This window comes from Acanthopagrus latus, chromosome 19 (assembly GCF_904848185.1).
Source record: "Acanthopagrus latus isolate v.2019 chromosome 19, fAcaLat1.1, whole genome shotgun sequence".
In the NCBI taxonomy this organism is placed as follows: domain Eukaryota; kingdom Metazoa; phylum Chordata; class Actinopteri; order Spariformes; family Sparidae; genus Acanthopagrus; species Acanthopagrus latus.
Window position 1 is genome coordinate 4,591,641 of NC_051057.1, and position 26,555 is coordinate 4,618,195.

The following is a 26,555-nucleotide window of genomic DNA, read 5'->3' on the forward strand; positions in this document are numbered from 1 at the left end:
TTAACATTCACAGGTGCTGCTGACTCACAAATGCTGTGTCTCAGTTCAGCTGTGTTTCAGTTCGAAAGAGGGAAAAGAAGACTGCATTTCTAGGAGCCTTCAGATTGGGACAGCCTTCATGTGGCTTTGTGACATAATTGGCCTTCAAATGCAGCTTTTGATGGATGCAGACCCTGAACTGAGACACAGCAACAGACACACGCACTTCTCCAGTGCCTGAACATAGCAGGTGATTGAGGATCGCAAACTGTACCTGTACACCTCCAGAGACTAATTAGCAACCCCCCTACACACGCACACGTACACACACACACACACACACACACACACACACACACACACACACACACACACACACACACACACACACACACGGACACACACACACGGACACACCTTGCTGTGACTTTCGGCCACTCCCTGTATTCAATAACAAACCAGAGGCCCATGGGGCTGTCTCTGTTTCATACTTTGCCTGTCTTCCTCCCCACCAATGTACCATCACTACAAGCAGTTTCTGAAAAACATCACTGTGTGTGTGTGTGTGTGTGTGTGTGACAGGTGGGGGGGTAGAGAGAAAGGTTCAGTATGTTCCCATGCCCAATCACGAACTGCCTCACTTGTGGGCTAAAATGTCGAAATATGAAATCAAAGAAGTGTGTCACTTTGTATTGAGGTACGCTGTTTTACTCTTTTATCAGTAGACACTACATAATCAAAGGTGTAGCATTATGTGCTGAATTGTAGTGATCTCTGGATATTTGCCATTTTTTATTTGCGTATGGTTGTAACTCTGTGACATTTTTCAAATGAAATATTAAAGGAACTAATACATTTGTCTTCTGCAACCTTATCACATAGTATTTTGCTAGAAACTTAATTCAAAAGATAGATTGTAACATTGAGTTACATTCCGTACAGTGCTTCCTCATGGCAATATTTGACTGGCTGGAAGCAGCTCCACATTTTCGTCTTGCAGGTTTTTACAGCTCTCCGTAAACAGAAATGCTGTTAACACAAGCTGTGAATTTGCCGAAGGCTGAGGTGTGATAACGCTACACTGGGACAGAATATGAGGATGTATGGAACAAAATACCTCAAGTTTAAAAGATTACCTGCTCTTTTACCGCAGAACGAAAACAAACACCATTGTATGTTATATTGGAGTATAAAGGGCTTACCAACAAAATAGAAGATATAATGAGAGTTGTACGTACATGTTGTTGGGTAGTGAGCTCTTGTAATAAAACACAAAGAACCCTTTTTGCAAGTGTCAGTAAACTTGTATGTAGTGAAACTTTAATAAGCCAGCCAATGGGCCGACCCAGCTACAGAGATTATTTCTAGTCCCTGCTGAGTGTTGAGCTAGCAGTGCTTACGCCCTGCTCACTAGCACAGCTAGTGGAGGATGCAGGAGTGTCTTTCATCCAAGCTGAGCGGTTTTCTATGTAATCCAAACATTTACAACAACTGAGCGGTGTAAAGTCCAAAAGTCGGTACTCATTGAAAAAGGATTTTATCCATGTCCTTAATTCACCCGATATTTTTAGTTGGCTGTCATGCTGATCTTTGCACACGTTTAGTTGACCAGCCAGATTGCCTTGTTGGAACTACGTGTAGAATCATTTCGTGCTGAGAAACTTATGAAACTAAGTACTGTAGTTTAATTTGTTCTAGCAGTTAATAGCTCTAAATAGAACTCAGCCTATATCACGTTATTTTTGTAGGTTTAAAACCAACAACCAGCCTGCTTATCATTGCTTTGAGCCTGATACAGAACTATATTAGAGATTTTGTTAAAACCTTCTCAGAAACCAAGTGTTGTTTAATGGGCAAATACCTTTACAAAAAAGTTGGTGTGTGTGTGTGTGTGTGTGTGTGTGTGTGTGTGTGTGTGTGTGTGTGTGTGTGTGTGTGTGTGTTGACAAAGTGCTGTGATTGTTTGCCTGGGTGAAATAGACTGAATGGCCCGCTAGGAATTTCACGGATAGCATCTCTGTCAGATTAGTGCAATGGCAGCTGGACAGGGTGCCCCTCGGACACACACATGCACGAGAGTATGATGTGGTCATCATGAGGGATTTAGGATTTTGTTGTCTGACACCATCAGTTAGATAATTGTTACATATCCTACAGTTAAATAAACATTTAATTCCATTATATTTGGGCAGCTTTGAGCAATATGTGAATAAAGTTTGAGCTTTCATTGATAATTAGTGTATGCACTTTGTGTCAGCAGTCCAGTGATTCTTACCATTTACACCAGAGTGTCTTGTTAGGAGATTTTATGGTATGACACCTCAGCATGGCAGGTTGCAGGATCCCCTGTGGGCGTACTTAGAGTGATTTACAGGGTGTGAACAGGTATCACATAACAGTCTCTCACCTCGCTGCTCTCATGTAAACTAACCTTGGGAGAGACATGTGCAGCACTTTTCATAGAAGTATCTCTGGTTCATGTAGTCTCTCTAACACACACATAGACAGAAGCACTGTGCGTCTTTGAAGTAGTTCCCCTCAGGTGTGCAGGCAGGGCGTGACTGCAGCTGAAGCTGGGAAACTTCAGATTCCCTGAAGACAGACAGGTGTGCCTGACAGACAGGAAACGACAAACTCCTAGAATGAGCTATTTGGATACCAGGACAGTCACTCTAGATCATGCCGAGAGATATCATTACGCACAACGGACCAGTGTGTTCCAAACTGGTCAAGCAGGAGCGTGTGGAGGATGACAGTCCACAACAAAGTGAGAATGTTTTCATGTAAACAGCCATTAAAATATACTTGTCACTGGGCCCAGCAGCCTCTCTGTGGGATACCCTGTGATCTTTCCATTCCCAGAACAGATGCTGATTGCTTTTCTGCTGATTGACTAATTGATTATTCACCTTAATGTTGCTTCTCTACTCTAGTTGTGTCACTTTGCAGTTACGCAGTTACTGTATGTCAATGGGGGATTTAGTTACAAGGCTTTTACAAGTGTTAATAACTCCTGCACTGCATCCTCACTCTACATCCTCAAAAAGAAAGTCCATCTTTTAAGTCTGATATAAACATATTTCTTTCTGAGCTACTTAAATAATGTTCACCTACCATTTTAACTAGAAATAAAAGCCCTGTAAAGAGCATGAGTAATGTAGATTGCTGCTTTAACAGCACTTAAATTCAGCTATATTCAAGTTGCAGGCAGAAAGCATCTATTTTACTGTCTTGAGTTCATGTGGTTTGAAAACAGTGGTAATTAGTCAGAAGTGTTGGCTTTGTTCAATTGATGTGCAGTAATCATTATTCATCAACAGGGTTATTTTTTAAACATTAAAATAATACTTCTCTTTTTTCATTCAGTAATGCAGTGTGACACCAAGGTGGATGAAGTGTTAAGCCCTAAGAAAACATGAGAGAATCCAGTGTTAACACTTTTAATGAGGTTACACCGGGGTAGTTGTTCCATCCAAGTGTCGGAATAAAAAGATCCAGTTTGTAATTGAATCCATCAGGGTGTGTACCAGCAGGTCCTGTGTCTCTCTCTCTCTCTTCCTCTGTGTGTGTGTGCATGCGTGTGTGTGTGTGTGTGTGTGTATATCAGAGAGAAAGGGAGAGGGAGAGAGAGAGACTGAGCTTGGGCTAAAAGTCCCTCGTCAGCTGTCTCTGTAAATCAGCTGGAACAAAAAACAGACGTGTGGCTGCAGAAGGAAGGGGAACTGGCCTCAAGTACAAACGCACAGTATGAAGTTTTGTGAAAAAGAATCCAGATTGTTTAGTATTTAATCAATTCATTTATTATTGAATCAATGTTAATCATGACTTGTGTCAGTTATTTCAGATTCACTTTTCACTACATTGCCTGCAGACTTAAATATTAATTGTTTCAGTATTTTATTTAGAAATGTCTCTGTGACATTGAGAGTATTGAGATATATTGGGAGCAACAGCCACACAGTCAGAAACTCATTCAAGCAGCAGATCGAGCCAGCGTACACACACACACACTCACATGCAGTAAGTGAACGAGCTGAGTGTTTAGAGGAAGTGTTCCACCCCTCTCTTAGAAAATGACATCAGAGGTGTACTCTCCTCACAGTGGCTACGGGCTCAGGCCACTGAACAGTTTGTTCTTCAAGACCATGTAGAGCCTGTCTGCTTACATAGTATACAATACAATACATACTACACAATACACTCATTTGAGTCTGTATTTGTGTGGCTTTATTTTAAATCCCACTATGAGCAGCAACAGATAAAAGGGAGGATAGTGCAAATACAAAAAATTATTTTGGACTTTTTTTAAATACCTGATTTGAAAAAGCTCATTCATCCATGTTGTCTTGACGTGTGTTTAAAAAGTACTGCATTGTATTTCCAGACATGAATAAGATCACTGAAGCTCTTCAGATCAGACCAGTCAGATTCCTGCAGCTGTTTAACGAGTAATATTGAGTGACTGTGAGGCTTAATGTCATATTCTATTCTATTCTATTCTATTCTATTCTATTCTATTCTATTCTATTCTATTTTATTCTATTCTGCTCATAGTCAAAATTTCCACTATATGGATCCCACCCACTGTCCAGTGGGTGACCTCGTATACCCCCTTGTATGACTCAAGTGAGGTCAGCTTTTCCTTTCGCACTCTGTCCATGTGACCTCTCATAATAATAGATCCACTGAGTGGCAATGTAGGGATATTAAACTGCCCTGTAGCTAGTTTACTGCCACATCGTCCTTGGACAGTGAACACTCCACTGCACTTGCCAAACACTTAAAGTAATAAAGTTAGTGTAGTTGGAGGCAGACAGATTTGGACATTGAAATTGCCAATTTTCACTTGTGCTGTCTGGTTGAGTTCAAATCCACGGCGCCTTCCAGCAGACTGCTCTGTCACAGCCTCGCAACTGTACAAGAATATCCTTAGGCTATGACGATGCCTGCAGAGCACTTTGGTTAAGTGATCTCACTCTGTGTTTGAGCCATGTTGTAGCAGAAAAAAAAGGCTTATGTCTTTTCACCTTTTAATATAGTTGTCTCAAGCAGTGACTGTATGTCTACAATGCCTTGCTCAGAGGCACAGTTGAGAACACACCACATATCGTGGCAGCTGGTCTGGATCTGGTTTCAAACCTGCAGCTGGAATGTAGCAGCAGTGTGTGCAGGAGTCAAGCCAGCAGACTTGAGATTCCCATTGTACAGCTAGTGGGTTGCTGTTTGCTTCAGCATAATAACTTGTTTTATGTCAAAGCAATTGGCTAGGGAGGCACGTCCACGATATATATATATATATATATATATATATATATATATATATATATATATATATATATATATATATATATATATATTTTATTTTTTTATTTTATTTATACATTTTTTTTATTTAAAAGCTTTCAGTGAAACAGACAGGAATGGAACAATACAGCATCAAGGAGGTTGTTTTCTTGCTGGTTTGGCTCCTGGCATCCTGGGGCTCAGCAAACAGGACCATCATCTATGCAACAGTAGCTAATTGTACATTCAGATCTAGTAAGTGATAACTTCATCAAGCAGACAAGGTATAAATCCATCAGGAAAACTCCTTGGTTCTGTAACAGTCATCCATTGCCCTCAGAGGCTGCCTATGGCCCCTGTCTGGAGGTATTCATTCAGAGGCTGCAGGTTAGCAGTAATTAGCAGTTACTTTAGCAACAAGTATAGCTGTCAGTTGAAAAGCCATGTTTTTGTATAGCAGTCCTTGAGGCCTAGTCAGCTTTGCTGGTGTCCTTTTGATGTATCCAAGGCAGTGTCATAAAAACAAAGATGGATGCAAAGTTAGTGTGCAACCCATTTATCGTTTTCCAGGAAGTGACAAACTCTGAAATGCCTAAAATGACTTTTTTTTTTGCCTTTGTTGGCCTTGATACTAGTGTATCGTGAGATATAGAGCAAAGCATAAGAATTAAACCCTTCAACATTGATTTTGACTACATGGGAACTTTACAATGTTTCCTTTTGGGTATTTGGCTGAGAAATGAATATGGGTTAATGATTTATGAAGAGTAAACATTCTATCATCAACCCAGCACAGATCTGATTGTTGCTGAATGTTTAACCATGGAAGGTGAGATCAGATCCAGGTCATGCCGAGTTTATTTTCTGTTAAAGTGGCAGGCATGGCAGCAACAGTGGCAGCAGTTCACAGAGGATCCACTCTGGTGAAGTGTCCTTGAGAAAGATAATGAACCAGCTCCCCTGAGCTTCTCAGGGATTAATCAAGCACATCATTACATTTTGTTGTCATAAATTAAGGGAACAGGTTGAGAAGAAGATGCAGAGTGACTTTAGGGATTGAATCCTCAGTGTTATGTCATTCATCATATACCACTACAGCAATGTCCTGCCAGGGTTAAGATTATGTAAACACACACACACACACACACACACACACACACACACACACACATTTCTGTCCTTCTCTTTTATTCACTTCAATCAATCAATCAAACTATATTTATATAGGACCTTTTAAACAAAAAAAATCTAAAGTGTTGTTCAAGTGATGAAATGTAACATAAGAATAACAAGAACAACAGAAAAATGAAAAATAGGTGAAATCTATACAACATATAGTAAAAGAATAAAGGGCTATGGTAACAACAACATTTATTAGGATACGCCATAAATAAAAGTATCATTATTATTTTTTTTTATAGTATAAGACATTACATAAAAGCCAGACTAAATAGATTTTTAGTTTTTAGTGAACAACGGAAAGTATCAATATTTCCAGCTCTTCTCAGATCCTCGGGCAGGCTGTTCCAACTGCTCAGAGCATAATGGCTGAAATCAACATCACCAAATGGTTTTCATGTACCTTAAAATTGACATCTGAGTCACTCCAACATGTCTGGCTTCTTGGCTTGTATTGACGCCTAGTTCGCCAATGACCATTACGTCCCGTTTGTCCTGGCTGAGCTGTAAAAAGTTCTGTGACATCCAGGCAATACCAAAAATACAAACTGGTCCTAACATTGATCCTTGTGGTACCTCACAGACAACCTTGTAGCGATTTTGAGAAACAGCCGTCTTTAGATACAAAAAAATTCCTTCCACAAATATATCAGTAAATCTAATTTCAAACAATTACAGGCAGGCCAACATGCTCACTTAATCTATTTAAAGGAATCTGGTGGTCCACTGCATCAACAGCTGCACTAAGGTCAAGTAGTGCCAGAACTGAAGGCTTCTTCTTGTCAAGATTTGATCTGATTTACATCACTACTTTAAGTAAGGCTCTCTCTGTGCTGTGAAGTGACTGGAACATTTCTTATGTAGTGTTTGAGTTTAAAAAGGTACTTTGATGATTTCAGAAGTAGTTTCTCTTAAGTTTTGCAGAAGAATGTCAGATTTGAAATTGGTCTGTAGTTCACACATCCAGGTTGTCTTTCTTTAGAAGGGGCTTAACCAGAGCAGTTTCAAAATAAGTTTACAATGGTAAGTATGTTCTCAGATACAGTATTACACATTGTTTTAAAAAGGGTTGTTGGACCCGGTTAAGCAAAATCTTCATATTTGGATCCTAGAATATCACTACTTTACTGTGGTTAGATGTGGGATTTAAAAGGGACTTTATTGTTCTAATAAGCAGACTGGGATTGTGGATATTGGTGTTTATCATGTTTGAGAAGTAGGCTATATTTGACATGATTTTAGATTTGCCTTGTCTTGTTTTTGTGAGTATGTTGTGGATTTCTAGTTTTGTTTTACGCCATCAATTCTGCATTCTCTTTTTAGTTCTTGGGTTTGATTATTGTTCGCAATGAGATAATGGGTTTAATGAAATAAACCGATGTGGGTGGGGAAGCACTAGGTCACGGTGTTATATATTGCATTGCGTTGTGAGCAAGCACCTGTGAGCCTTTTGTAGATTTACCGATCTTCTCTCTGACATTTACTCAATCATCTTAGCACTGCATCTTCAATTTCTGTTCCCCTGGCCACACTGTATGATTAAAGTGACATGAGGTGATTTTCTACAAGCTGTACTTTTCGGGGAAATCCTTCAGATTGGTGTAAACCAATTTTTACTGATTGTTTCTGTTTCAATTTTATGTTAAATTGTTTTCTGTAGTGTAAAAGATGCAGAATGATGTACTGTAGTACCTCCTCATCCCCATGTGAGCCACCATGGTGCTTTATTGTTTACATCCATTCGTGTTGTGTGGAGGCAGATTAAAAAAAGGGCTTAACCTTCACCTCTGCTTTTTTGGCAGCTGGAGGCCACACACCCACCCTCCCATGAGCACACACGTATACACATACAGGCTTGCGCACACACAAATACACAAGACTAATCCACACATACATCCCCACAGTCATTTGTTAGCAGACGGCACAATAGAAACTGCCTCTTCCATGGATTTCCTTCCTTTGTTGAATCCAGATTATTTCCGAGTGGCCACACCAAACTTGCGAGCATAAGTGGAAAACAGGAGTTCAGCTCAAACTACAGCACCTCACTGGGGTCAAAGTATAAATGCACTCATGACTTTCTCATAGTAGGATCCAAATCCGTCCCACTGTAGGACCCAGACTAATGAAAAGGTTCTGCTCCTGTGGTCATGAGGGGATCGCTGTAGAAATAGCAAAAGAACAAACTTTAACAAACTCTAGTTTAGTATTCAGATGGCTGCAGCTGGCTTCATACTGCGTGAAATCATATCAGTTGGTAGACTGGGTGGCATGGATCACACAGCTAACTCAGCTGGCACAAATGCCATACTGTATAGTAAACACTGTCACACACACACACAAGCACGCACGCACGCGCGTGCACACACACACACACACACATGATGTGGTGTTAAATATGGAAACTGGGGCAGTGCTTCTGACCAGCATGGCTTTGTGGTCGAGGCAGTAGGCAGCAGTGTTCCTGTGACACACCCTGGTCTCAGTACTGGGGGCTCATTTAGTCTGTTGATAATAAGTGTGCCTTCATATAGGTTAATGTATTTATATCCCTGCCTTTGAAACTATCCACTGTTCACTACAGTTTGTAAGCCTTTGTTATCATGTAATGTTTTATTTTGATGATGAATTAGCTCAATGTCTGACTTATTATTTGATGACTGATGTACTTACTAACTGCATGGCTGACTGACTAACCATGTGACTGACGAACTAGGTGATTAATTGGCTGACTGCTCTCGCAGTTCACTAATTGACCGTCTTAGGCCTAGTCCTCACATACAAAGGTGTTTATTTAAACAGGACTACCTACAAAGAAATAGTCTCTGCCAATCCTAACACAGCTTAAAATGCAGATCAGATGATCATTCATGGACACTGGACATGCTAGTGCCAGTGTAAACAGGAAGCAGATTCTCCACACTGTGGCTGGTAACCTATAGAAAGTACTGTGACTGATTTGCATTCACTAAATCTTTATAGTTTTCTACTGACTTAAGTTTACTTTTCGTTTCTGTTATATTTGTCAGAGGTACTAGATGTAGACAACTTTATTCATCCTTTTTGGGAGGTTCCCTCAAGGAAATTGAATCTCCATGTCACACACAGCACTGTTACACACATATAGAGGCTACTAGGGCTGAAACCAAGGCATACTGCTAAAACCAAATTATTAAACTACTGTGGGTGTCTGCATTGTTTCTATAAAACTCTGTTTCTGCTCGCACACTGAAAACCAAATTCTTAATGACTTAAGGTCCATTTTCAGTGACCTGATATGTCTTTTTAAGATTTATGAAAAGGTTTGACAGACCCCAGTATATATGGGAAATAGTGCCCAACAGGGTCTGTGATAAGGTTGGGCCGATGCCACAGTCCGTTGCTGATGGCTGACAGTCATCAACCACTGAGCCCTCTACCACTATAACTTTGTGATTTGATAGATTTTTTTTTTTTTTTTTGATAGGGGTTTAGGTCAGGTCTCTGTGCAGGCCAGTCAAGTTCATTAGCAACATTTCCTTATGCACTGTTGGCCACTGCCATGTTAAATTGGAGAAGGGCCTTCCCCAAGCACACTGTCGTCTAAAATATTATTGTATATTGTAGCATTAAAATTCCTAGCATACTAAGAGTGTTTGCAAAAACTATAAAGCAGAGCCTCAGACCACAAGTATACATACTGTAAGCCATTTTGTTCCTTTAATGTAGTATACCTACATGTTCTCCTTGTGGTAATAAGTAGATAATCCAGCAGATGGTGATGTGGAGTTATTTTTTGTTTTGTTTTTGGCTGCTACTGTTATATTAAGATGACTGGCCTCTGACTGTAATATTTGATAACAGATGGCTGAAGCTGTAAAGGATAATTGTGGTAATATAGCACAAAGTATGTATATAATGGCTTAAGGCAGGTTTAGGTTCATGATGTACTGTGTGTAATGTGCTGCAGCTAAGGGAAGAAGGGTTAATGTGGGTGTTGATTTAAACGTGTTTGACAGGGCAGCAGCTACACAGAGACTCTAACAACTCTGAGGTCTCAGGATTGATCCTCTTTGCGGCAAATGTCTTCTCTCTCAGTGTCCTTGAGCTGGACTTTGAAAACTAACCTGCTGTTTCAACCATATGAGAAAAGGAGGTTCACCAGAGAGGGAGGACATGTTTATAAATGGCACAGTGAGTGTCTGAGCAGCAGAGAAAGGCTGGCTGCCGCTGCTGCCACCGAGGAAGATAATCTGGCATTATAGTTGGAAGATGACACAACATGACTCGGCAGATTCCCCTCGTGGCCATTGGTCAGGCTGAACTCCCAGACGAGCTGACGGCTGCTTGGATCTGTGTGTCTGTCTGTGTCTCCATGTTTTGGTACAGATTGTACTTCTATGTTGGAACAAGTCATGCATTTCCTTCACAAGACATAATCCCATTTGAAACTGTGCCTCCTTGTGGCAGAAAGGTATAAATTAAGGTGGTATGTTCAATTTAGGTTATAACTTATGACAAAAAAAGGCAATTTTTTTTTTTTTGTCTAGATGTTCAGCAGAGTGGTCAGAAGTTGAGCTCAGGCCCCACAGTTGTTTGACACTCAGTGGGGTGCTCAGAGGCACAGCTCCAGCAGCCAGTTTGAGGCCACCTTAGGGTGCAAACCTGTGGCCCAGGCTCAGTTCACATCAGTTTTCCCCTCAACACCACCAGCAGATTTGTCATTGTGTTGACCATGCTCATCAGATTAAGGACTTCCTGGGCAGCATGATGCAGTCAGTTGTAATTTAGTTTTCTGTTGTCACTGCAACGTACACTATAAACTGTGGACCATTTATTGTGTTATGTTTTCTAATGTTTTACATTCATAGTCACCACATTATATGGTTATATTTACTATTTTTGAGTTGGAACAAACACATTGAAGTCTTATAAACATTTCACAACGGATAGAATCAATCGAGGTAAAAAAAAAGTGCTGCGCTGGTTCTGATTCAGCAGGCATTCTGTGGTACTCAGTTACCTCAAAAATTGTACTGAAGTCCAGTACTTCAAAATTGGACACAAATGATTTTTACTTTTACTGCAAATGTTTCTCAGTTCCAAATATTGGTAATCTCCTTGATACTAATAATTAGGTTGGTATCATCCCTGAAAAACCCATATCAGTGGATGTCAAATCATAAGTTGATTTACTTTAACATTTGAATACCACCGTGATTTGGATAGAGGTCTGATGGAGCTGTTGAACTGCCCGTGTAGTTTACATTTACAGATGTTGCGTTCTGCTTTGTTTACTATATCTAAACATATCATAAGGATATTTTGAAGGCAGACTACCCATACATAAAAAAGCGGCTATTTCAACAGTTGCATTCAAGCGTTAATGAGCCCTTTAGAAGGACAAAAAAAAAAATCACTTAAATTGCTTTCAATATTTTGGCTTGACATCTTGCAATCCTTCACTTTCTACCTAGATGCTAGTGCCTCTCTCAGGCCTCGCATATATAATATTACAGTAATTGGATGTTTTTCTCAGAAGATTAAAGGAGATTCCCAAATTCACAAATATGGATAAGTTGCATCCACTCACTGGCATTAAGTCGTCTGTGTGCATCCATTATTTTTCCATTTCCTTAAAAAAAATGATTTCCCCCTTCCTCCAAGAGATCACTATTCATTCATCAGTATTTGTAGGACAGCAGTTGCAAATCAAATGAAAATTTGTTCTCCATGTATCGTCTTTTGCAATTTGTTGTAGTTCTGTTTAGAGCTGGCCAGCAACATTCACCCAGAGATATCGTTTTAACAATTCTCTTGTTTGTTCCTCTGTCTTTGTGTGCGCAGCCATGGCGGAGTTAGACCTGAGTCTGAGCGACGCGCTGACGGACAGCGTTCCCCAGCCCGGCCCAGAGAGCCTGGTGGAGAGGGACTTTGTGGCTCAGCTGGAGGCGGAGGCCTTTGACGATCAGGTCGGGGAGACGGTGGGAAAGACAGACTACATCCCCCTGCTGGACAACGACGACACCAGGGCAGGTGAGAGAGATATGTCAGGGCTCATTGGTGTATGGTAAAGTAGATATTACTTATCATGACTTCAAGTGCAGTAATAAGGGAGAGTGAGGAGATGATGTTTGCCTTCCACTAGAAGAGATGAAAAGAAGCACACTTTGTATCGATTTAGACAGTATAGCAGACACATAGACGGTAAACCAGCTGTCTCCTTAGCTTTCATGTCCTTCTCCTTTCTTAAGGTGAGAACTTGATTTAAGCCCTGATTTTCCAGTGTGCCACAAAAAGCCAAATTAGAGGCAAATCAGTCCTTGCTCCCCTGAGTGATGATTGTCAGCTGCGAACTGTTCAAAGACACCAGAGCAGACAGCTTGCAGACATGTTGGTGATGCCTGCAGGATATCGAGCAGGCTAAATATCTGCTTGAGTCGCCAGCGAGGAGCCAGGAATGAGTTCCAGCCTGTGAGAGCACACACTACTCTTAGCTCTCTGAGCACAGTCTCATCATGCCTCGATCTGTATAGAGCGGGAACAATAATATATAGATACTATTAGGATATATATACATAAAAGATTTCAGTATTTGTAATAGGGTTGTTCTTGCTGAACCACAGTATGAGCAGGCTGTTACTACAGTGTTCTTATTCATCCTTGGTTTTAGCTCCCATCACCTGTTGCTGCAGTCATGTAGTGGGCAAACCACAAAAAATACAAAGACTCATGATGACAAGACAGAACGTCATGCGGTGTCAACAGCACGATGATCTGACTGTGTTTGAAAGTCTTGGAGTGTGACCAAAGCATTAGGAAGAGGAGGAGTCTCTTGTCGACGAGGTCCCATGCAGCAAAGCGTTTTGAATTCCTAAATGAATAGAGCAGGAGCAAAAAGTGTCATCAACAAAAGAGAAACACAACAAAATGTCCGCCAATGTCAAGAATACTTTTCACACTCAGCATGTTTGGTATCCATCGACACAGATAGCTTCCCTTTTTAAGTTTGAAAAAATAAACTCAAGGGGTCACTGGCTGTTTTCTGGAGCTTTCGTTTGCATGTCCTGCTCAGACAGGTCTCACTGACTTCTCTGTTTGTCCCTTTGTACACAGTAAATTGAAGGTAAAACAGTAACATACAGTAGGACAGTTATTTGCTGGATGACTTATGCACAGCTGCATTGAAATGAAATCAGTTGATGGATTTTTGTTCACTTGCCAGCAGCAGATTAAAACACATTTGGTGCAAGGTCACATTACTAAGTTGTTACGACAGCTGTGTTAGCAAACATGCTTATTTTACAAATGTATGAGACACAGAACAAACCAATGAGCTGAAAGACGTTCCGAAGCTTGCTACGTATAAAGCATATATTATTAAACAGACCTTGTTTTAACATCGGGGCAGCGACTGTCCGTCTTTGGACTTAACCGTACTAAATGACACCGTGCCTTAGACTGAACCCCTGTATCTGATTCAACCTCTCCTGGACGGGATGCAGATCTGTGTTATGAAACGTGAACTGCAGCTGCTCCTCAATGACTGATAGTATCAGGCACTGCTGGACACTGGCTGCCATTTTGGATCTGCTGGTGTGCCATTCAGCTGCGGGGAAGATAGTAGCCTGAAGATAAGCAGAGCAGCGGTCACCGTTAGATATCTCACAAGTTTGGCAGTGTGGCAGGAAAATGTGTCCCGGCTCTTAGCGCTTCCTGTCCGGTGAAGATGTGCAAAGTTTAGCTCCGAGGTCTGCATGTATGAGAACTATAACTCAGTCCGCTGCTACTGTCTGCGGCCCTTAGTGTAAGCTAGAATGTGTGTCAAGCTGAGCATTGAGGACAACATGGAAGAAGCAATACAGTAATAACGAATGGGACACCCTATCATTTTACTCTTGTATTCTCAGCCACAGAATGCACACCTAACGCTTGTTCTCACACTATTACAACAGAAATCATCCTCAAAAGAGCCTCCGTACACTGTACATCTGTAGGAGAAATGTGTATGAATAGATACAAGAAAGAAATACAACACTACTCAACTAAAAGCTCAGCAAAGAAAGAAAATCATGAAGTCAGTTTTTTTCTGAAAAGGGAAGCACCTGAGACCTTCCAGTGGTTCACAATAATATGGGCGTTACTTTTTGCTCAGAATTGACTTTTGAAGACCTTTTATCCAGCTGTCTTGTTGGTTTGCTCACTACAAAGCAATAAAACGAGATGGGTAGAGAAGATGGGGTTCTTTTGAGGTGAGTAAGCACACAAATACACCGTAGATGGATCAAATAAACAGCTGAGTGAATAAGCAGATAAAAGGAAGTGACAGTTAACCGAGGCTGACTCAGCTCTCGGGCCTGTTTTGGCTTCCCCCCGACACTCTGGTCAGACAGTCAGACTGTGTGCGGGCACTCGTCAGTGACAGCCGGCTGTAGGACGGGCCGTGGGTGGTGTTGCCAGTGATCAACTGTGGCACGATGTGTGCATTCGGACAAACGCAGACATGCTGACACACACAGTGCCAAACAGCAGGGCGAGGCAGTCCGCAAATGATTGTCCTCTGTCAGCAGGAGAGCTAGACGGAGGAGGCACAGTTTGTTTTTGTGTTTTACGACCACAGTTGTTGCTCTGGCGCCCTGATGCACACGTTGTGTGCACTCACATGGCCGATGTGTGTTTGATCAGTGTTCTGTGCTCTTGTTTCTGATCAGTGTTATTCGTGTCCTCTTGTTTTTGACACAAACGGCTTAAACCTTGTGTATGCATGTGTGAGCTGCTGCATATGCAGTTTTCAGTTTTTTTTTGCATGCCTACACATTGAAATGTGTGTGTTTGTGTACTGTGAATGTGTGTGAGTGGTCTTGCTTTTACGGCTTTGTGGCTGCATGTAAACTTGCCTGCATTTCTGAAATAGTGAATCGTGTTGCATCACAACACACGATAAGTGGGTGAACGCCCACTGACCAATCAGCCAAAAGAATATAGACAAAAAGAAACCATTTAACAATGCAACCTACTCACCCATGGCTGAAGCACAAGTAGTGTTGCAGCAACACAAAACACCTAACTTAGCAAGCCAGCTAATATTACTTACTATTCTACATCACCAGCATCTGTTTTGGACAGTCACTCCCTCCTTGTCTCTTCTTAGCTCTCTCTGTCAGAGTCCTCTTCTGTGTCTTTATCTCCATCATGACGCCCCTAAAGACTGTTAAGACTGTTTTCTCGATCGCCGAATTTTGGCCCCGGACCGAATACTACAACACCCTGGTGGTTATCTGAGCAGAGGTTTAGACCAACCATCACCCTGCACGGCAGCTTCCTGCCATTTGTGTGTGAATAGTCAGCATTTTGGTCAACAAGATGCAAACTGTACGGCACTTTGGATAAACGCATTTACCATTTAGCAAAATCAGTGTTGTGTGTGTGTGTGTGCATGTGTGTTTGAGTCATGTGTACTTGTGTGTCAGAGCCTTGGTGTAAAGCTGTTGATATAGAATGTGGTGTGTGTGTTGTATACTGTGCGTTCCTCACTGACACCAGCCAATATGCACTGCCCTCTGTCTGCCACAGCCCGACGACAACACAGCACACACATCCATTACCATCCTGATCCACCGGTAGACAACACACACAACTAATGCTCAGTGACTGCTGTGAGGTGCCCTTTTAAAAAAGCCACGAAGGGTCAGGGTCAGTTGTTTCCATTCAAGCCTCGGTCTGTCATATTTCCGCTGTACAAACCAATATGATGCACTTTGATTTCCCATCGCGTCGAGCACTCAGAGGGATTGTAATGTGTTTGCCTGTTTTTGTGTGTGTGCTGTGTGTGTGTGTGTGTGTGTGTGTGTAGACTCGGGTACTGCGTTGGAGAATGGAGAGCAGGAAGTTCATGGGGCACAAAAGCCTGGTAAGATCCAACAATTCCCTCTGCCGTCGGTCAGTGTGTATGGATGTGTGCACTCTTCAGGCTTGTTAGTAGCCATTCAGAGCAGGATATGAGCTGCTCTCACTGCTCTCCAGCATCCATTGAGTGGCATCTTAAAGCACAAGGCTGCTGCTCTTTCTTTTGTCCCCTTGAGCAGTTCAGCTGAAGACAATAAGGCGTAGAAGCGGCTACAAAAAGGCAATGATAGGGGAAACATTTCTACACATGTCTCTTTTCTTATTACAGTACACTCTCAAACACTGTTGCCACTTTCTTCGTTTGTGAGCAAAGAAGAAAAGTACTCAAATTGCTTCGTTAAAGTTGTGTGCAAAAAAAACACAGATTTGACACTGGAATAAAAGAATAGATTTTAGAAAGTCTGCAGTTATGTCTGCCATATACTAGCTTAGAAAGGAGAGGAGGTGCAGCTCTGGAGAGGAATAGTTTTTGTTTCTAATGAACAGACCCTTCGTATCCCCTCTGGCTGCCTGATTATACTAAAATAGACTGAAAGAAGTAGTGTTTTCACGTGTCTGTGTGTGTGTGTGTGTGTGTGTGTGTGTGTGTCTGTGGATGTCATGAAACCAGATCACATTTTCTTCCAGTACTCTGGTCTTCTTTTTTTTTCCCCCATCTCTCAGCTTTAACATACTTACTCCACACATGCTCATGTTCTTTGGTTCATTTTTACTTTTTGTCATCCAGTCATTTCATTTCAAAACTGCAGCGGCGCCGCGCATGTCATAAGCAGCGAAGGGATTTTGCATGTGGGAATATGTTGGTGTTTAAAGTCTCCTCCGCTGCTTCACTCCTCCACAACACGCAATCCCAGTCGCTACACATATCTGCAATGTACGACATGTTGTTCAAAATCACAACTCAGTTTAAAACTAGTTTTAAACACACAACCTATTTATACATAAATCAAACAGCAGGGGGCTGTGTAACGGGTGCTGCAGAAATGTCATATAGTCAAAGCTCCCTCCGCTTGGCAGGAAGGCAGCGCTGGTATTGATCCGTTTAGGCTTGTGTGTGTGGTTAACCCACACTCATGTCCTGTATGTGTTCGAAGTGAACGACTGCACTGTAGGTGACCGCAAACAGCTGTGATCAGAGCCCATGATGCAGACAAAATGTGAGCTGTTTTTCTTCCACGGACAGCCCGATTAAAAAAAAAAAAAAAAAAAAAAATGCAGCTTACGTCAATGACCTTTCGGAGATTTGATGTTCACCCAAGCTGTAAGAACCTGTCGTTGCTCCTCTTCATCAATCCATCTGTCATACAAGAAGGCACAAGGTCTGGGACCACTTGTCCAGATATTCTGTTTTGCACTTGTTTTGGATGTAACAGGCTCACATTTTTTTGGATTATAGACAATAATCTCAGTTTAACGGTTTGAGTAAGGGGTTGAATCTTTTCAGAATATCTTAGTATTTGGTTTGTCCCCCTTTTGCGTTAATGACTGCATGCACACAAGCTGCATGGACTCCACGTTACTGTAACACCTGCTGACCTGTGTTATCGCAGCTTGATCTGACAGTGTTCCACAGAGCTTCTTGTGATGTCACAGAGGACTTTTGACTTTCTCAGTCTTCAAGTGTCCCAGTGATTGTTGAATGATAGTTGACGTCTTCAGGTCATTGTGTCAAAGCTTTGAGGTGTTTGGGCTCATTATCCTGTGCCAGTATGAAGATGGAAGATCAAACCAGAGGGTGGAGCGTGTCTCTGAAGAATGGAGTGGTGCTCCTCCTCGGGCAGGGTGGAGTCATTTCTGCGCAGGAGTCTGAAAACAGCCCAAGACTTGAAACTTGAATCTTCCAGCACCATGTTTCACTGTCGGTTTGGAACACCATGGTGTCATTGTCTCTCCCGTCTGTCTCCTGACACAGACCATTCTGACACTGACACTAATCTCTCCCTGTGAGTCATTAGTAAATAGGCCTTTTCTGGTATTTCTCAGCCCACAAGAGTTCAGAAATTGCTCACTACCCCTGAGACTCTACAAGACAGCCTTCTTCTGACAGGACGACTGCTGATTGGAGTCTTGTGTTGTTTATTTAGTAAATTCTGGATCTGTGATGAAGTTGCTTTTCTATCTGTAGGGAACTGAGCTCGATACAGAGATTCTTCGTTAAGACTAGCCTAGACTTGTACTGCATATTTACCTATGACTCGATTCCAGTGATTATACATGCAAAGGCCAATCAACCTGGTTAGAATCAACAAAGACACATGTGAAAAACATGGCAAATGTTTAATGTCTTCTGTGGCTCCATAGTAGCTTGGAGAGGATACTTCATGAGGCCGTCAGGGTTAGGCTACTTCATTTTGAAGATACAGTATGTGCTAACATGCTGATAAAAAGTCATGCAGCTTCGGTTTTTATTGCGCAGGGAGGGGCCACAGAAAAACACTATTGAGAGTATATCCAATGACTTTGGCTTGACCCATTTAAAGTCAGGATAAGTCAGTCCTTGCTGCTTCTGTTTTGTCCACTCGCTATAAAATCCCTTCCTCAAATCCTCCAACTGTATGGGGGTGTAATACTGTATTGCCTCTGTGTCCCACAATTAAAAAAAAACTGGACTGATTGTTGATTAAAATAAGTGACCTCATGGTTCAGATTAAATAAAAAGCAGCGTTAATGACATCAGTAAAAAAAAGGCGTCATGTCATCATTGCACAGGTGATTGGCTAACTGCCCCAGCCCCGACTGGCAGGTATCCAACCTGGTCTGTCACTCTACATTTTTTTAAAATTAAACACAGTCAATGTCCACATTAGATTTAAACAGGCGCCGGGCAAAGCTGCATCTACATTTTCCATCCGATCCGAGTGCCATCCGATGCAAGTGCACTGTGGGAAGGATGGAGCTGTCAAACCTGCCCAATGCCGTCATGTACAGTGCGTCCCTTTGTGATGACTTGAAGCACTGACGGGGTGGGTGCTGGTGACAGTGGGAGGAGTGGTCGGCATGTAAATCAGATGTCTGTGTTGGCATGTTCTCCACTTAGCCGCCGGGCTGTTCGCATGGCATGTGAAGCTTGTGTTACCATGGTCACAGAGCTGTATGTCGCATGTCTGTAAAGTCTAATGGACAGGCTGTTGCTGCTGGAAGGATGCTCTGTTTAAGTTTCGGCTAAACTTTATTTCAAATCTCCCACACTGCATCAGTAATGAGAGTACAGTGTGGGCTGGGATGTTTTACTTTTCAGTGGGCCTAATTTTAGTAGACAGAGCATCTGGCCGTGTTGAGGTGCGTTGAATCCATTCATCACTGTTATTCCAGCGGACCCCAGGGAGAGGACGCAGGCGGTATAAGTAGAAACTGGGTCAAAGAATTGAGAGCGTAAGCTGAATCCTGACAGAGCAAATGCAGAGGTGTGTACGTATGAGTGTGTACTGTTTGTGTTGAGATGCTGCATGTCTGATGCATGATCCTTCTGCATGGCACGTTAAGACAAGTATATCGTATAGTGTAATTTTCCAATTATTTGACGCTTATAAGATGACGAGCAGTGGAATGAGATAAATCATGTTGGTTGAGTATTTGACTTTTGTTCCATGAGTTAATTTTATGACAGCTGGACTAACCTGCTTTCTTCCTTTTTCCCCCTTATCCCTTTCTCTTATTCTTTTTTTCTTTCTCATGCCACTTTTTTCTTCACTTCTTTTTTCTGAATGAACTCTTCTTTCGTTGATGCCCCCCCTTTATTTTTTTTTACATCTTTCACTCTCCCTCCCGTATTCTTGATTGCTGTCATCACCATTTTTTTTACCCTACTTCTATCTTCCCTTCTTCTTTCCTTCTTACCCAATCCCCATGCTTCAGAGGACTAGAACCCACCTCCATCGCCATGCCGACTGTCAATCAGCTGTGCTTATGCTTCCGTGCACCTCTTCCCTCTTTCTCTGTGCAACACACACACACACACACACATTCACACACATTATAATCCCTATTCATGGCACCTTAGATCCAGTGCGAAGGATAGAGTCTGAGGTTGAGTACAAGAATGTACATGACTGAAATTACACACACACACACACACACACACACACACAGAGGAAATGCTCACATGTGCACATCCAAAGACTGTTTCGGGCAGGTGCTGGATAAATAGAGGATGACAAGACAAGAAATTGCAAATTTACATGAAATGAAAACCAAGAAATGGGGACTATACAGTGTCACACTCATAAATGCAATTTATTGGCACATACGCATGTGACGTTTAGAGCTAATGCTCTTCTTCAGAGTTACTTGTGCATACAGAGACACCGTCTTAAGTACATCTCAGAAAAGCCTTTGCATTTAAAGATTAAAGTCACATGTGGACATGCAAATAAATCGCACTTAAAGGAACATTTTACCCCAAAATGTAAATTCGGTCAGTCCCCCCACCCATGCTGATGGATAGTCAGTCAGGTTTCACAGTCCTCAAAGCATTTCTGGAGCTTCACAGCACAACAGCATCGCAGCTTTCTCCTAATCAACCTAAGTAGCTCAGGAGTTATTTTAAAGCAGAAAAACAACCGAAAAACGTGAAATGGCGCCGTTCAGCTCGTCAATGTAGTTCAAGTCTCTAGAAGCCCTGAGATCCCGAATTGATATGAAAAGACGTTACTTACACCCTGGACATGCTTTTGACCACTTAGGATGGGGTGTGTGCTTTATCTTGACATTCACCGTGAAGATTTGGTCTTTAAAAAGCCTGTAGATAAAGTCTTTTCAAATCAATTTGGGGGCCCTTGGGGTTCCCTGAGACTTGGATTATGCCAAAACTTTAGTCAGTTGTTTGTTTTTTCAGTTTTAAAACCAGTCCCCAGCTACTTCGGTTGTTTAGGAGAACGCTGTTTTATTGTGAAGCTCCAGAAATATTTGAGCGCTACGAAACTTCACCTGACTTTCCATCAGCATGAGTGCAGCAACTTTTTTTTTTTTATTTATTTATTTTTTTTATGTTTTTCGTGCTCACACACACACACAAAACCATGCAGCACACGCTGTTCCTCCACATAATGCGTTGGCACACTGTGATCCTCTCCGCTGGGCAAACGCAATTTGAAATGCAATTGTTGTTTTGTGTTATTTTTGTGTGAAGTCAGAATGACTGCCGTTATTTCCACTTTGTCCAATGAAATGTTCTCTACTTGTCTGTTTCTTTGTCATGACTTACTATTTGCAAATTTGTCCTATAGTAACAAACACATACAGTATATATCATTTTATCTTCATATATTTCAAAGCCCATGGTGGCACAAACAAATGAATCAAAATGAAAAGTCACACACATCTGTTGCTCCTCTGCTCTCTCTCCCTCTTTGTCTTACTTTCACACTGAAGCAGATAGTAAGTTCAAAAGTTCACGTCCTCACACACACTCGCACTCACACACACACACACACACACAATGTCATGGGCACACACACCATTCAGCAGCTAGCCCTTGTCCTCCTGTCTGGCAGATTTCAAACTGTGTTGCCAACGCTTCGAGCTGGATCCTTCAACACCCAGCAACCAGCACACACAAACAAACCCTCACGTATTAACCCGCCAAAGTACTACTCGTATTCTTTTTCTGTCTTTGTCTTTCAATGGAATGCTTTCAACACGTCTTCTCCCTTCGATGGTCACTTCTCAAAAACCTTGAAAATCCCTGAGCTGTGAATCCTGGACTCTGCGTCTGCTTTGCACTATTTTGAAACGTTCTTTAACCAAATCGATGTAGAAGTAAATCCTAAAGCCTGGCCTTCAGACAATCATATATGTAAACAATGTAAGAAATGTCCCTGTAGTCTTTGTGCTGCCTTCTGTTCCACATCACTGTAATACATCGTTTGGTTTTAGTCCTCACTTCTATAGATCTGATACTTCACAATGATTATTTATATAAGATACTCACTGTGTTTGCATACTAATAAGGCTGCATGTCTGTTGTGTCTGTGGCTGTTTATTGTGACTGTATAGATAACAAATCCAGTCAGTCAGTCAAACATTTGTGAATGAGACGTAGTCATGTTTCATTCCTTTAAGGCACGGGCTTAATAGAATGAAATTTCAAAGTGTGAAGAGTGTGACTTTAACACATTTCCATCTGACACTGTACTGAAGCAGGCAGAGCACCACTCATAGTAACAAGTGTTATCCTCCTCCGATCCTTTCATACACGCACACACACACACATTTATTGAAGACCTCTGTAGAGATATTTACAGTGGTCAGAAGTCAAGGTCAGCTGCAGACACAACAGAAGCTGATTTTTCTTTCTATTTTGTGTTACTTATACATTTTGAATGATTAACCTTTTAAATGCATAGAAACATCCCATACAGTATGTGCCACATATAGAGCTAGCCAGTTTGATGTGTTCTTTTCTCGGAGTGTCCTTTTTTATAGACGTGCCTCTCTCTGTTGTCTGCCTGCACCTTGTGCTAATAAACCAATATGTAACACACACTTACCTGGCTTTTGGTTTCTCTTTTCTTCTTCTAACCAACGTGGACGTAACCTCCAATCTAATGTCTAACTGCTGTACTTTTCCTTCTCGTAGTTCCTTTTCTATTCCTGTCCCTCGCAGCCTTTTATATTATATGCAGCATTATTTCCTCTTTTCAGATACTCTTATATCTTAGCAGCTTTTTGAAGAGAACAAGGCGCTTAGTCATCCTGGCTGTAACCTTTAGAGGCAGTGGGTTTTTACACTGCAAAGCTTAGAGATTAGTGCGTGCTGCAGGGAAAAAAAGGTTTTCTATTCCGTCTGAGAGATGTGCCTTTCTGGTTACAAAAAAAGATTTCTTTGGTACTCTCTCCTTTCTATGAAAAGAGGAAAAAGAAAAAAAAAAATCAGTAATTTTGCCTTCCCTCCATGGCTTAAAAATACTCATAGAAAAGGAAATAAAGGGGAGTCTGCCTTCTCTAAAGCGGTTTGCCAGCCATCATTATTTTATACAGTAGCTCCTCTACCAAAATCAGTGGCTGACTGTAAAGTTCCAAACATAAAGGAGAGTCAGAAGCAATGGCATGACAGAGGCTCATCTACATTTTCTATAGCTGTCTTTGGACTACAGTTCATCAACATCAGCTTAACTTAACTTAACATGTTAAGCATGTTAACATGCTGATGTGTAGCAGATATGCTTATTAACATCTTCACCATATTAACTTAGCCAGTTAGCATGCTAACATTTGCTAATTAGTATTAAACCCAAAATACAAGACCAAAAAGTCAGTTACTCTGCGCTTGATATGTTTTTCACTGCTGTCTTACATTTTGTAAACTGAGTCATAAAATGGAAAAAAAAAATCAACTGAATAAAAATATAACAAGAATGGTACTCAGTAGAACACGTCACAGTTGCTGTGTCTGGAGAAAGAGTTTGTTGACCAGTTTTCTCTTAGCAGCAGGTGATAGTTGGTGTTTTCTTCCTGATAGTAGCAGTGACATGACTGTGCCATGCTTATACTTGAATACAGTTGTTTGTCCAGTGGATCTTGGGACCTGCTGCTGCTTTGAAATGGCTCCATGTGACATTCCTGACTTGTTCAAAACAATAATGGGCTCTTTCAGATCAATGTTGAGCTCCTTAGACTTTTCCATTGTAGTGTTTGTGGCTGAATCTAATGGGTGCATCAAACAAGCCCTTTTAAAATGGGCCCCAAGAAGTCCCCACCTGTTATCAATCAGAATCACTCAGAATAACTTAAGAGGCCATGCTACAAAGAACACAAGATTTACACAACTTTCTATAATCACCAAAATTGATCTTTCAAGTTACTGTTTGTAGATTTTCAATCCAGCAGATTTGTCATATTTTCCTATAGTAATTTCATTATTGAACCAAACTTTTTTTTGTGACAAAGTAGTTTGTGTTCTACTCATTCATCACAGAAACATAAGAGTTATTGAAATCACTGGAAGTGAAGACTGCCATGATATACATGTTCTTTACAAGTGGAGGGAAACTCCTGGCAAAGGCTGTACCTCTGCCAAGGCCCAACAGTCCCCTTTAATTCACTAAGGCCAAATCCAATATCAAAATAAACATATTAAAACATATTCCACTAGATCCAGATTTGAATTGGGATCAGCATCAAATTGAAAGCTGCAGAGGGGAAGGGAAATTAGAGAAGTTAGCCCTGTCCCAGGCACTGACATAGTTCCACACACCTGCAAGCACAGAAAGAGGTAATGAAAATAGTTCTTCATTTCAGCCCTTTTAAAATTCCCTGCAACATGTCTTTGGCCTGGTTGAGTCCACTCCCAGCAGGGCGGCTCTGAGACGAGTAGCTGTGTTGCTCGTGCTTTACCATCCACTTTACCATACTGTAACCTTTAGAGATCAACGTGACCTGTGCAGTCCTCTCTGTCAGCATGGGTCTGTTTGTGTGTGAGAGTGTAGTCGGGGCAGCCTGTCCTACTTAGACCAGAGCTGAGGTGGGCTGATGTAGGGGGGGGGGACATAGGGGGAATCCGTTGTGTAAGCAGATGTGCTTTTCAGTGTAGGGATTGTCCCGTGTCCTTCAGAGTGTACGCCACAAACACACACTTAGATGCATGAGCATCTCAACCCCAGGAGAGGCTCACCTCAAACAGCTGATCCCCTACATCACTCTTAAAGAGGGTGCAGGAGGGAAGAATCAAAAATAGCAATAGGCGCGAGTTGGAGATCTGAGGAGTGTTGTACATAATGCATAGAACGACCTCCACAAGAGTGCAGCACATTATGTTCATCTGCCCACACAGTGAAGACATTCATCATCTGAGGGCCTTGAACTCCTGTAATGCCTGCAGCATGTCTCATACATTATTGACTGTCTGAATTAAGGTGTTACATAATTGACTCAGTTTATCAGAATGCAGCTGGTCCACCACTGTGGTCCTGAATGAAACATCTTAAAAACTCTTGACATTTTTTTGTAGATGTGATCCTTCTGCTTTTTATTTCCCGACCCCGGCAGCTCAAAATTGTCACATATCCAGTTAAAATATGTCTAGTCTGCTAGATATTGGTAACACTGTATAATAACCATCATTAAAAAAATGCTGCATTTATAGTTCATCAGACTTAAGTTGACAGTTATCTCACTGTTAACACTGAAATGCTTGAACCATTTATTAAGCAGTTCTTCATTGTTGCAACTGATGTTTAAAGTGTTTTGTAAAATAATAGTTTATAAAGTAGTGAAATAATTACTAATCAAAGCTAAGTTCACTACAACTTTATCATTCATAGATGTTGTTTTTAAAAAGGTTTGGTGATGTACTTGTTAGTCTCAAATCCTCAAAAGTGGTGGTAAGAGGAGCCATAGCGGTGCCGTTGGCAGTATTTCTTAAGTAAGAATGATAGACATCAGTTCAGACATGAAAAACCCTCTGGAGACTTTTCAAATCGTTTGCTAAGCTGATTTTTGCCTCGGTGGGATCTGTGCCACCAGTGGTGGCACTGGCACTGCCTGACATAATTTGGGTCGCAGTTGTAATCATGTTGCGTCTTCTGTACTCTCCCTGTAGCATTCAAGGCCTCACACATTGAAATCGTTTAAAAACTTTAAAAGTAAGTTTTAAAGGTTGAGAATGCATTTCTCCAGTTGTTATAATGGAAGTGCTGAGCCACACATACATATATTCACAGTGTCCGGCCAACTGGAATTGGACTAGAATATGTAGATTTTTTAGGTAGCAGTACTATAATTGTCATATTTGACAACTTTTGACTTCCCTCCCTACTTCTGAACACAAGTATCTGACCTTTCTGCTCCTCACATTTGCAAAACAGGCTTGTATTTTTATTTGCAAATGCATTCGAGGGGAATTATAAATTATTTGTGTTTTGCATCACCGCACACCGCCTTCCCAACATCACAAGAATGATTTCAACACATCAGTGCATATCATGGAGGCCAGATGTAGTGACATGTAACAATGTTAAATTCATAAGAAGACGGGAACAGACAGAGAGGGAGACTGGAATGGCGAGAAAAGATGTGTTCCCGTCTCGTATCTGCAGAGACCCTGCAGCCCTCTGTCTGGATTTTCTTGTTTTTCTCACTTTGTTGCTGTGCTCTAGACGCTCTGTCAACCCAATATGCCAATGGTAATTCCTTAAGCTACATAGACAGAAAAGAAATACTTTTGTATCTTTTATCAGATGGCAGCAGGGCGAACAGACTGTGACTGGGTGGGTGTTGTCTTTTAGTATCTT

General features: G+C 41.4%; 1 protein-coding gene across 1 annotated transcript in view; it reads left to right on the forward strand.

Moving 5' to 3' along the window:
* Positions 1-26,555, forward strand: part of LOC119009118 (microtubule-associated protein 4) — a 116,337-nt gene that overhangs the window by 14,817 nt on the left and 74,965 nt on the right. The window contains exons 2-3 of the mRNA XM_037080139.1: positions 12,268-12,456; positions 16,274-16,330. Coding sequence (XP_036936034.1) covers positions 12,270-12,456; positions 16,274-16,330 — 244 coding nt within the window. The 5' untranslated portion in view covers positions 12,268-12,269. The remainder of the gene's footprint in view (positions 1-12,267; positions 12,457-16,273; positions 16,331-26,555) is intronic.